The following is a 13,628-nucleotide window of genomic DNA, read 5'->3' on the forward strand; positions in this document are numbered from 1 at the left end:
CTAGCCATGGCCAAAGCACGTATGTCCAAACATTTGCATCCTCATTGGACTATCACTTCATTTTTCTTTTAACTTTTTTCTATAATATGAATTTGTCCCCTCAATGTCATTGAACTTTCGATGAACACTTGTTAAAAATCATATATTAAATGTTGTATATAAATACACTAAAAATAGATTATTAAGTTAAATGAAAAAAATTTATGTCTTACATGTTGTTCCATGATAGATAATAGGTGGTGGAGGGTGGTCGAAGGCAGGGGACAACATTGGATCACCGTGGACGATAGTGGGTGCTAGCGAGGTGTACGATGGTGGAAGTCGATGGTAGATGGTCATGGTTGGTGTGGACGTGGGGACATCGGTGTATACTGGTAGATGGCGGCATGCGGTGGTGGACGATGATGTTCGTCGGCAAGGTGTACAGTGGTGGACGTTGGTGACCGGTGGTAGATGTAAGTAGTTGGTGGTGGGCGTGGGGACGTCGGTGTACGGTGGTAGATGACAGAAGACGATGGTGGATGACGGTGGACGATGATTTGGTCAGCGAGGTGTACGGTGGTGGACATCAATATATGGTAGTTGTTCATGACGGTTGACGGTGGTCCATGCTGGTACATAACGACCGGAGGCGGTGGAGAGGAGAGTATGCATAAAAAATTGGTGTATTTATAAAGAATGGTCCCCCACCATCAATTTAAACAAAATGGCCGGTCAAAAATCCCCCTTGATAAAAAATCGCTCACCATGGGCGAAAATCTGAAAAAGTGGTATTTGAGTAGTCAAATCGATTGTCATTGAGTGGTCATATCTTCTCATGAAGTTGTCCCATTGATGGTCAACAAGAAGTTAAAAATCACCCTACACCGACGATTTTCCGAAAAAAGCAAGTGACTTTTCCCTTTTTCTAGAAAAATCAGACTTGTGTCCCCTATTTGTTAAGTATGTAGACCCATCCGTACCAAAAAAAAATTTATCCTACTTATGCCAAAAATCGTCTAACCCGATCGATCTTAGTGGTCATTTTATGATACATCTCTGAAAAGGTCATTTTATAAATGTCCATTTGTATATTGGTCATTTTGGATGATTTTCCCTTAATAATTTAAGAAAGTAATATAAAAAAATTTAAAAAAAGACATATTCTGGTCTTTTTATTATTATTTCATTTTAATTGATATGCAATATTCTGTAAACCAAATAAACAAATTACATTTCATTTTCTTCTAAACAAATACTCGGTCTAATTTATATCATTTTTTCCAATTACTTTAAAATTCTAATTCGTTTAACAAATTTAATTCTTTCAAAAAAAAAAAAAAAACATTATGTAAACAAAATATCCCTTTTACATACAATTAAATAGCTCTTAATACATGTGATGCTCACCAAGAATTATAAATAGTTTGAAAATGAAATAAATTAATGGATAAATAACTCAAACCAATGTCTAAAAAGACTGCACCCATTGTCTTGAAAGATATAAGTGCCATACATACTTTTGAAACATTAATTTTGGTACATGAAATAGAAACTTTCAAACATTTAAGCATATGAGTGACTTGTTTAACCAAGATACTTAAATGTGTGAAAGTTTCATCTTAGGTATCAAAATGAATATTTTAAAAGTACGTTACTTAAAAGAAAAAATACATTTTACTTGCCAAGATATAAAACCTCATAGTACTCATGTAGGTGTCTTTGCATCTAAACACTTCAACACTTGTTCACCCATCTCCTTGCATCCAACCAATTTCTGCAGGTTACAATTTTCTAACTTTTAGAATAACCCTCATTTCATTTCGTTATATAGAAGGCCTAAAATGTTAAAGTGCTATAACAGAATGATTTATAGGACAAAATATAAAAAAAAAAAAACTATTTAAAAGTGTTACAATAGATTTATATGACATTTTTAACAAGTTTTTTCCAGAAATTTTGAAAATAAAATTGATATAATTAGTTGTTTTGTAGGAAACTTATATTTATATGAAACTTTTTCAAATAGTTTCCAATAAAATAGCTAATGCAACACACTTTGTTTATAAATGTCCTAAAACTTTTAAAAATATCCAAAAATATCCTATAACTTTATTGTAACACTATTAAATAAGAGTTTTTGTTATTTGATCTTATATTTCTATTAGCGCCATACTTAGTGTTCACTACAACAAAATTGGATTTATAGGATACCCCCAGTCTTTAAGTGTCCCAATAGACCGTTTTACATGACTCAATTTATAGTTACAAAATATAAAACGTCCTATATAAAGGTGTTGTAATAAGTTTATATGACATTTTTTTGGGCGTCTTAAATTTTTTTTAAGGCAATTTTGATACAAAGTGTCGCATTTGCAACTTTATATGACACTTTTGAGAAAGTGTCCTACAAACTCAATTTTTTATGGGACATTTATTTTTATAGGACAATTTTTCAAATAGTGTCCTATAAAATTGTTAATGGGACGTTGTATATTAAAAGTGTTCTAAAGAAAATTATTACGACGTCAAAAAAGGTCATATAAACTTATTACAAAATCTTTAGATAGAACGTTAATTTTATTTGGTCCTATAAACTAAACCTTATAAAGAAATGTATTATGACATTTAGAAATTGAGAGTATACAATAAACCTGATTTTACTACAATGGTTTATTTAAGATAAAAGTGCAGGTGATAATATATAAACAATTAATTAAGGTAGGACATACATTCCCAAGTGAGTAAATGTCGTGGGTACGGAGTCCCATATCTAAAGCATTCAGCACAGCCAACTCGACTCTATCAGCTGCTTTCTTTTCACCCAAACCATATTTCAGAAGCATAGCAGCACTGAGTATAGTTGCCAACGGGTTTGCTTTATCCTAAAACAATGAATTTAGATGGTTCATTAATTAATCAATTTACATATAATTTCACACATTAATTAATCAACTACCTACCTGTCCTGCAATATCAGGGGCAGAACCATGGATGGGTTCAAACAGCCCAGGTCCCTGCGTACAAATATTAATACAACCAAAATATATATTATAAAATGAAAACAGATTACAATCACGTCTAAAATGTCTGAATGTCTTAACAAACTGTTTTATAAGTCTTAAGTTCATATGAATTAATCATAAAAGATCATATCTGAAAGTGTTACAGTAAATTATAGAATGTTTTAACAAAATATTAAGAAGATTTTTAAAATAAAATGTCATATTAGCTAATGTTCAGTGTCCTATAACCAGATTTTTTTAACAACACTTAATAATATAACAAACACGCCACTTTATTTTTAAATTGTTCTAAAAAATTATTAAAATGCTCAAAAACGTCTTAATAAGCTTATTGTAGCACTTTTAGATATGATGTTTTATAGTTTGGTTCTATATAAACTACTTAAGTCTATAAAGCAGTGTACTTACATATGTTATATATCCTATAACCCTAATTTTGTTATGATGAAGTAAATTTACTCTTCGATTGTGGAAAGTTAGTTAGTTAATTACCGATGCGGCAAGACTAGCAGAAGGAAGCATTCCAATGCTTCCGGTGATCATTGAAGCTTCATCTGATAAAATATCACCAAATATGTTGTTTGTAACTATTGTGTCAAATTGCATACATTTCAAAAGTGGAATAAATTTTCAGACTATAGTATTTGTTAAAAACAAACAACACGTGATAGTGTAGTGATAGATAGAAGGAAAACAGTTGCATAGCTACGTTATCAACATACATATGAGAGAGTTCAACATCAGGATACTCTGCGGATATTGCTATTATCCTTTTCCTCCAGAACATTGATGCCTGATAACATCATTAATTAAATCAATGTGACCAACCAAAACTCATATATATCTCAGGGTTTAATTTCAGTCTTTGTTGAACCCTAAGACTACTTTACAATAATATATATGTATGTATATATGTATAGGGGCTTAATCAAATGAGAATTGATTAGTTTGTGGTAACTGTGAGGTCTAATCTCAACCACAAATCAACGAATAAATTAGGAAATTAATAATTATGTTAGTTTCAGTTAAAATTATAATTAGAGGGCATATTAGGTATTTTGAAAAAACTCTTCTCTCCTCTCTCCTCTCTCCTCTCTCATCTCTCCGACCTCCAATCTCCAGCCTCCGGTAAAATCGATATCACAGTATATCACAATGGGTATCACATTGTGTATTACAATGGGTATCACATTGTGTATATTTGTTTTTAAGGTTTGAGTTGGTATCATAGTTGGTATCACAGTAAATCACAATGGGTATCACATTGTGTATCTTTGTGATTACTTGGTACCTGCCGGATTAATGTTCACTGAAGATCGGAGATTGGAGGTCGGAGAGATGAGAGAGGAGAGAGGAGTATTTTAAAAATACCTAAAATGTCCTCTAATTATAATGTTAACTCAAATTACCATAATTATTAATATTCTAATTTATCCATTGATTTGTGGTTGAGATTGGATCTCACAGTCACCACAAACTAATCAGTTCTCCGTTGAATGGGCCCCTATATGTATATGTATGTATATATATGGTGTACAAAAACCGTCAAACCATTCAACCCATCCAACCCAAACTAACCCGCTATCAACCCAATTAAGCACAACTCGCTAAACCGTCAGCCTGTCAAACCGCTAAATTGCCAATTAAGAGAGTTGAAATTGGGTTAGCCTGCTCAACCCAATCCAACCCACTAACCCACCGCTAATATATATAACATCCACAAAATTTTATATATATCTATATAATATACTAGTCTATTATATATATACATGTATATGTATTAATAATGTGTAAATTTTTATATATAGTGTTTGCATTTCTTTTCAGCTAATTGTACAGGTTAATAAAAGAGATTCACCACCAAATAATGATGGCAAAAAATCTAATAGGAAGAAATTATTGTGAAGGAGTAAGAAAATGTGGATGAGTCAACAAACGCTCGAAACCCTTAAGAGTGGCAAGCTTTTACTATGAAACGCTCAAGAATTTACGTGAAATACTTAAAGGAAACCTTTGTAATAAAGTTCACTTTAATGGTGCCATCCAGAAGCTCTGGTGGTTTACCAAGCAGCTTATGTTGTGTCGTTGGTCGTAGGAGACACTCTTTGTTTTGTTTCTGACTTCTACGACACCGATCGATCAATTCTACAAAGTTGGTGGCCATCTTCTCTATATCAATCTCCTCCACTTCGGAAGAGCTCAACCCTAAGTTCTTGTTAGGATAAAAGGCCTTGTCTTCATGGTACTTGTAGATATCCACAACGTTAAAGGTGTTAGAAATGTGCAACAAGAGTCCGGGAAGGTGACAACATAAGTATTGTCATTGACCTTCTTTGAAGTTTTGGACCGGCCATACTTTCGAGGTTATAGCTTGTCGTAAATGCCGATCAAAAACCTCTCCTTCCTTAAGAAGACCATGACGTCATTTCCCTCCTTGAATTATTTTTCTTCTGGTGTTTATCAGTTATAGCTTTGTTTCTTATCCCTGTAGCCTCGAGTTTTGCTTTGATGGCCTCTTTGGTGGCATGTACGTCTTTGACCATATTTGTAGTTGCAATACTAATTCTGGAAATCATGGAAGTTTGATGAGATCAACTACCTGTTTGGGAGGAGAAATGTGCACTAGGGAGAAAGGTGAAAAACCAGTAGCGGTGTGGATTGTGTTGTTGTAGTCAAACTCAATTTGAGCCAAAGCTAGGTCCCATTGTCAGGGCTTGTCTCCGTAGACGCTCCTTAGCATATTCCCTAGCGTTCCGTTTGTCTCATTCATTTGTCCGTCCGTTTGTGGATGGACGGTGCTACTTTTGTTAAGGGTGGTTCCGAACATATGCCATAGGGTGAATCAAAAGTGACTAAGGAACTTGGTATCACGGTCAGATGTAATAGATTTTCGAACTCTGTGTAGATGGACAACTTCTTTAAAGAATAACTAAGCTATGTTGTTTACATCTGTGGTCTTTCTTGAAGCGACGAAGTGGGACATTTTGGAAAACCTGTCGACAACTACAAAGATAGAGTCCATTCCCCTTTGTGTCCAAAGTAACCCCAAGACAAAGTCCATGGAAAGGTCTTGCAAGATATCCTCATGGACGGGTAAGGGCATGTAAAACCCCTGTTTTGTAAATGCCCCTTTGATGTTTGACATGTGTAGCATATTTGGACCAGGTTACTTGCTTCATGTTTTATTTGTGGTTAATAGTATCGTTCTTCTAGGCCTGTTATGGTTTTGTCCTGCCTAAGATGACCACTAAGTTGTTCACCGTCGAGGTCTGTGATGATCTTTTCTCGTAAGGATGATTAGATAGCCGTTTTGGATATAGAAATCATCGCTAGGGTTGCCTTGACTACATTTAGCCCAAACATCTCTAAAGTTTGTGTCGTCCTTATAGAGTTGTTTAAGAACTACGAATTTGATAATTTCTTGGGCAAGGTTGACAATCAAAGTAGCTCTCGTGCTTAGGGCATCGACCATTCAGTTGAGGGTTCATGACTTCTACTTGATGACGAATGGGAAATTTTGTAGGAAACTTACCAGTGTGTGTGAATCTTGTTAATTGTTTTCTAGCTGTGGATAAATTTGGGTGCTTGATGTTCAATGAACAATATAAACTCCTATTGTATTAGGTAATGTTCCCACTATCTCAAATCCCACCTGTATTACCACATAGAACTCTTGATCATAGGTGATCCACTTTTGTCTTGCTTCACTTAACTTTTCATTGAAAAAAGTGACTAGCCTACCTTCTTGTAATACGACAACGCCAATACCTATGTCGGTAGCATCACACTCGACCTCAATGATTTTATGGAAGTCTAAAAGGGATAAACCGATGTCAAACATAATTTTTCCTTGATAATAGAAAATTTGTTGCTTTAGTCGGGTCCCCATTGGAATCTTCCTTTCTTAAGATAGTCAGTGATCAGCGGTAATGGTGCTAAAATTTTGAATGAATCATCGATAGAAAGTGGCTAGACCGTTGAAACTGTGTATTAGATACAATCTGCAGAATGGGCCAATCTTGAATGGTTCGCATTTTCACATCATCCACTTCAATTTATCTCTAAACATAAAACCAATAAAAATGAGTTTATGGGTGTAGAACATGCATTTTTTTAGATTGACATATAACTTGTTGTGGAGTGTCGCTAAGACGTGTTATAGATGCTCCAAGTGTTACCTTTTGTTTTGGAATAGATGAGAATGTCGTAGAAATAGACTACTATGATAAAAAGGAGTACATGATTCATTATCCTCATGATGGTGCTTGGTGCATTCGATGTTCTGAAAAACATCACCAACAATTCATAAAGTCCAAAAGCTATTTTGAATGATGTATTCCACTCATCACCATGTCGGATTCAAATATGGTGATAGATTATGTGGAGATTCGAAAAGATGGTAGAGTCAAATAACTCATCGAGCATGTCTTCTAATCGCATGATAGGAAATAAATACTTAATGGTGATTTTATAGATAAGGCGGTTGTCGATGCACATTCGCCATTGCTTTTCTTTTTTAGGCACTAGTTGGACGAGAATGACACAAGGACTTAGGATCTCTCAGATGAATTCTTTCTTCAAGAAAGTCTCCCACTTGTTCCCTCAAGATCACGTTCTCTTTTGGACTCATACAGTAATGTGGTAAGTTTGGTAGACTAGCGCCTGGAATTAGATCGATTTGGTGTTGGATGTATCACATAGTGTTGATCATTTCTATCATTGATTTGATGATAATCCATTTTTACCTTTCGAAGTATTATTGTTTCTGTCTTTTTAGTTCCAGCAATCATCACTGAGTCTGATCAGTGATCGCTGAAACATGCATTGTAATCCTACAGCGACAACGATACTTCAATAAAACAACACTCACACCAAAGATCCTTCAGCAAACGTCGAAGACTGAAACTGAAGATTAGTGACTGACACGTTCATTATCTGAAGCGGTATTCAATGATTACAACCTGGTCAACATATGTATGAAGACTACACAAGTCTCAGTGAATGTTGAAGAGACCTCCAGCGTTATTCCGGCATTCAGCAATCAAATGAAGCATGCCATGCATAATTTTTTTTTCTTATCCTTCCATACACAAAGAAAAACCCATACCCTTTCAAGAGTATAGTACTGCACGAAGCCGACTAGTCGACTCTAGTGTCCACCAACTCCACGAAAGGATTTCTGCTCATGGATAGACAATTATATTATTCACTGTTGCAAAGGATAAGCTTTCCTCTTAAAGCTTGACGCGTGTTCCAACCCTTCTGATTTGCATTTAATGTAAAGGGTATAAATCGTTGAGTGCTCTTTCCATGCAGAATAGATCATCTATCTATAGAACACGTACGCTTATATTCAAGCAAGTTAGAATTTCTCTCAAGAATTTTAAAGTTCTTACCCAAGAAGAACATCTTTTTGTCTTTAGCTTTTCGGCAAATCTTTTCTATTTGCTAAGTATATTTGTGTGTAATCTTAGATTGTTTTAGATATATTATCTTTACCTTTTCTATTTCCGCAAACAATCTACAAAAAATCTATATTGATCCTTCTATATCAATATATATTTTTAAATACAAAAGTTTTCTGTGTTTGTATTCATCCCCCCTTCTACAAACTGTTCGTCTAAAACTCTTGTAGACCTGGTTGGGACCAACACATAAAAGGAAGTTCAGGAGGTAAATCATCCGCAATTATCTCTTCAAACCCCTTTAACAACTCCTTGACTTCTTTTGGGATTTCTGTTTTGGCCTTTTCAGTAGTCATCAGACCCTTGACCACTATAGGATAAAATACTGGAGATTCTTTAAGATTAGCTTCTAGCACTTGTTCATAAGCGATCATGACTAAAAAGCATTCGCTTTTCTTTTTAGGACCTTTATCAAACTAACAGACGGAGGCCATGTCTATCTTGTAGGTTTCCCCCAACGGAATAACATTACGTTGTTGCGTCCTTTGTAGGTAACATCATTATCGTATTGCCACAGTCTCCCTAGTAGAACATGAATTGCATTCATGTCGAGTACATCCAATGTGACTTCTTTGTAATGTTTGCCGATGGATATGGGGACTTTACAAGTCTTGGTAACTTTGACTTGATGGCCCCTCTTCACCCTACCAAGAGAATAGGGGGAGTCGTGGGCTTGAGTCGGAAGGTTCAAGTGATCGACCAGCTTTTGGGATATTAAACTTTTGCAACTTACATTACCGATAATCAAGTTACATATCTTTTTGTTGATAGACAAGTGAGATCTGAAAAGGTTCTTTGGTTGACGTTCTTCCTTGATGTTAGAAACAATTGTTAGAGTGCGATATTGATCTTTTTGTCCATGTCTTCTTCTACAAATTCGACTCCTTCATATCTACCGTCCTCTCAATCCTCGCCATCCACCAGCCCTACTATTCAACAACTTGGGCATCATTGGATCTATGACCTGGCTGGTCACATCGATATCATTTGATACCAGTGGTCTAGTGTATGGGTTGCATGTCTTTGGAGTTGTTGAGTTTTGGGCGTCGACAATATTGTTTGGGGGAGTTGAGCTTGATGCCATCCATTTGCCACTGTCAACCAATGTACTGGCCATGTCAGGTGAATCCTGTGGTGAATAGCGGAGATATGAAGACATCCGAGTCGTTTTCTCCATTAATTCAGCCATTAAGGAACTGGAGGCTTCTATTATGGTTCACAGAATTTGAAGGCCGATCTTCTCTTGAATCAATCCTTTAAGCCCATTGATATAGCACACTACTTGTTGACTTTCGGTCTCGTTGATCTCATTACGTTTGGAGAGACGAAGGAACTCATTTTTGTACTCAGTTACCATTTGTGTTCCTTGGATGCACCTAGTGTACATCTTGTAAAGAATTTGCTCGTAATATTCTGGTAACAAGTGCTCTATAATCCTCTACTTCATTCGTCTCCAAGATCGAACTGGTCCTCTATATTGGCGCTACCATTAGGCTACTTGTTTATCCTACCACACAACAACAGTGCTTTTTAAACAGAAAGCTGCCATCTTTATTTGCTTAGTTTTCGATACCTCCATAACATTGAAAGAGCGATCTATTCCGATTTGCCAGTCTAATAACTCTTTAACTCACATGGTTCCATAGAAGAATAGAATATTCGTCTTCATCCAGTAGTCATGCTCGTTGTTTCGCGGTGTTGGTGGTTCTTCTTCTTCATCTTTAGATTTTAAGCTAGAGTTGGGAATCTGACTTCTGCAAACCCTTTATGGGATCTAGTTTGTTCTTGCATCTCCTTTTGTTGGCGAATGTCGTTGTCGGGGTTGACTTGAAGTTGGTTGACAGTCGCCATTACGTTAGCAAGTGTTGTGGTAAAAGCCGTAGAAAACTATGTTATATTTACTTTGGTAGCAGTTGCTGATCTGGAATAGTTAGCAAAAGACAGACAATCCTGCTCTTATACCAACTAACGTAGTAAGAAAACACAGATGGGTCGACAAACGTCTAAACTCTTAAGAGTGGCGATCTTTTACAATGAAACGTTCAAGAATTTACATGAAATACTTGAAGGAAACTTTTTATAATCAAAAGGTCAGGTCTATTCCCCGCTTTCCTAGGTGCGCATCTCCATCTATTAAAGGTAGGGGTGGTTGCCACATTTAATGGAAACTAAACAAGTCCTTAAACTCTGGATCGGAATAAACCTAATAGGACTACGAAAATAAAAGATAGTTGCTTATCTAAAACATTTAAAGGGATAAAATAATAGTAGATTAAAAGCACCACTAAAACGATAAGGTTAAGACGTGGGGCTCAAACAATGAGGTGGCGTTTGTTTTTTAAGAAGTGCTGAAGTCTGAAGTCTGAATTCACTTCTGATTTTTAAGAGGTGCACTACAAAAATGCAGAGTATCAGCGAGGGAAAAATCCCTCGCAAATCCGTCGCTGAAAGGGCAATCCGTCGCTGATACTCCGTCGGTCAAACAGTTGTAGGTAATGCTATCATCGACGAATCAGCGACGGATATCAGCGACGGATTTGCGAGGGACACTTTTAGGGACACAAGCTACGACTCAACGATAGAGCCCTCAACCCTTGCTTTGTTTCGAACCGTTCTCTTTAACGACCCAAGCTTCCTAAAGAGATGAAATACATGTTAGGGACAAGAAAAGTTTTTATATGAATATATTGTACTAGATTTCAATAAAATCAGGAACTCACCTCTCATACAAATACATCCACCTATAATTGGACCGGACCACCATTTATAGCTTCACGTGTCAAATGTATAACGAGGTGTTCCATTGAATCAAAGAATCCGGGCGGAAAGACCTTTTCCAACTTGCAAATTGTTTGAACAATACTTGTTTGCAATGGAACCAAGTCATCTATATGTAACACCCTTGAACATATCACACAGAAGAATGTGCACAACTCAATGCATCCCATATCGAAGTTGGTATCATCCCTCGTAAAGCAATAGGAAGCAATCGTTGCATAATCACATGACAATCATGACTCTTGAAGCTATAAAAGCTAGAATCTTCTAGGTTCACACAACTCCCTATGTTCGAACCATACCCGTCTAGAAACTTCAACTTCTTCAACCATGCACACACTTGTTTACTTGTTGTTTGCTCAAACTGTACGATGACTTTTACTATTTTGTTGCCTGACATGGCAATGTGCAAATCTCGTCGATCGCAATGAACTTCTACATCTCTTCTCGCCTTTACATTGTCTTTAGTTTTTGACGTATCCATGATGGTGTTAAAGAGATTCTCAAAAACGTTCTTCTCAATATGCATGACATCAAGGTTGTGTCGGATCAACAACGTCTTCCAAWATGGCAACTCCCAAAAGATGCTTCTCTTTACCCAATTATGATTGGTTCCGAACCCGTTAATTTTTCTATTTTTTGAACTATATGGGATACCCTCATAAACAATTGGAAGGTGACGAACGAACTCCCAGATCTTCTCATCTGTTAACTCAGGTGATGGACCAGTTAACACCATATTACCTGCCATAAATCTTTTTCGATCACGACGGAAAGGGTGTGTTCTAGGTAACCATCTCCGATGACAATCAAACCAACATGATTTACCTCCATTTTTTAACTGGAAGGAATCTACCTCCCCCATGCAATATGGGCAGACTAACTTGCCATGCGTGCTCCAACCCGACAACATTGCATAAGCCGAGAAGTCGCTGACGGTCCATAGTAGTATAGCCCTCATCTCGAAATTATTCTTACGATACGCATCATACATAAGAACACCATCCGTATACAACATTTTTAAATCATCTATTAGCGGCCTGAGAAACACATCCAAATTCTGACCGGGGATCTTTCTACCAGGGATGACCAATGGAAGCTCAACATACGAATCTTTCAAAGCCATCCAAGGAGGTAGATTGTAGATGGTAATAAAGACGGGCCATAGTGAATACGGATTCGAAGTTGAATTATTCGGGTTGAAACCGTCGGTGCATAACCCAAGATGAACATTCCGGATCTCAGAAGCAAAGTCAGGATCCCTCATGTCGAAATGCTTCCAAGCCGCACCATCACTTGGATGTACCATTTCACCCAGTTTCGACCGATGATCGTAATGCCAAGTCATCTCTTTCGCGGTCTTTGGAGACATATACGATCGTTGGAGTCTTGGAACAATCGGTAAGTACGTCAACACCAAGTTAGGGACCTTCTTTCGTCCACTTGTMTTGTAACGACTTTCATTGCATACTCGGCAGTGGGTCAACCCAGAATCATGCTTGTAAAATAACATGCAATGGTTTTTGCAAGCATCGATCTATTGTTTTGGTAGATCAAGATTTTTCAAACTCTTATTCGTCTCATAGAAGTTACAGGGTAATTTATCACCCTCAGGTAGCATACGCTTAAAAACAGGAAGCACTCTATTATATGTTGTCTCGGGTACATTACATTATGCCTTCCAATGCAACAAACTCGTCGCAGCCCCTAATTTTGAAAAAGTTTTACATCCATCCCATAAAGGYTCGTCAACAGTTTGTAACATATTATAAAATCCTTGGGCAGAAGGATYAGGTGTTTGCTCTTCCCATGTCATGGCATCATGTACCATGTGAYCGTTCACCATTTGAAAATAACCTTCATTATGATCCACTATAGGATTAGAAGATTGACCCACGTCTTGATGAGATACATGTAAAGAAAAGGTTTCACCATGTCCCCACCAAATGGTATAATCAGGCATGAAACCATATTTCATCAAGTGCAATTTCACGTCTTCTCTTTCTTTATAGGCTTCGTTTCGACACTTGGAGCAAGGACATCTGATATGGAACACTATCCCATCACGTGTAGTTGCCCTTTCAACAAATTCTTCATTGGCATAGACAATGTCCAAAAAACCTTCCAAGTGTCTGACATAGGTTCGGCTAAGAGCCCCTCGATCATCATTCTTTCTATACATCCATCCTCTATCTGTCGACATATTGAATAACTACAACAAAGAAAGAAGTAGTTAATCGACAGAATGAACGTATAGGTTTAGAGGAGTTTCGGATTACTTTAAAGGTTTGACTACTTGAAAGTCAAACCGTAGGTGTGAATGAAATTGGCGGTCTTTGAAAGAGTTGAGAAGCCTACATGTAAAGAGTTGACTACTAGA

The 13,628-nt window shown here is 36.7% G+C and overlaps 1 protein-coding gene across 1 annotated transcript in view; it reads right to left on the reverse strand.

Moving 5' to 3' along the window:
* Positions 1-1,687: 1,687 nt before the first annotated feature.
* The window catches only part of LOC112506137 (3-isopropylmalate dehydrogenase 2, chloroplastic-like), a 16,211-nt gene continuing 4,270 nt past the window's right edge, over positions 1,688-13,628 (reverse strand). The window contains exons 4-8 of the mRNA XM_025110165.1: positions 3,701-3,798; positions 3,498-3,624; positions 2,943-2,996; positions 2,712-2,864; positions 1,688-1,756 (exon numbers count right to left, since the gene is read on the reverse strand). Coding sequence (XP_024965933.1) covers positions 1,688-1,756; positions 2,712-2,864; positions 2,943-2,996; positions 3,498-3,624; positions 3,701-3,798 — 501 coding nt within the window. The remainder of the gene's footprint in view (positions 1,757-2,711; positions 2,865-2,942; positions 2,997-3,497; positions 3,625-3,700; positions 3,799-13,628) is intronic.

This window comes from Cynara cardunculus (genome assembly GCF_001531365.2).
Source record: "Cynara cardunculus var. scolymus isolate 2C chromosome LG 2, CcrdV1, whole genome shotgun sequence".
Lineage (NCBI taxonomy): Eukaryota > Viridiplantae > Streptophyta > Magnoliopsida > Asterales > Asteraceae > Cynara > Cynara cardunculus.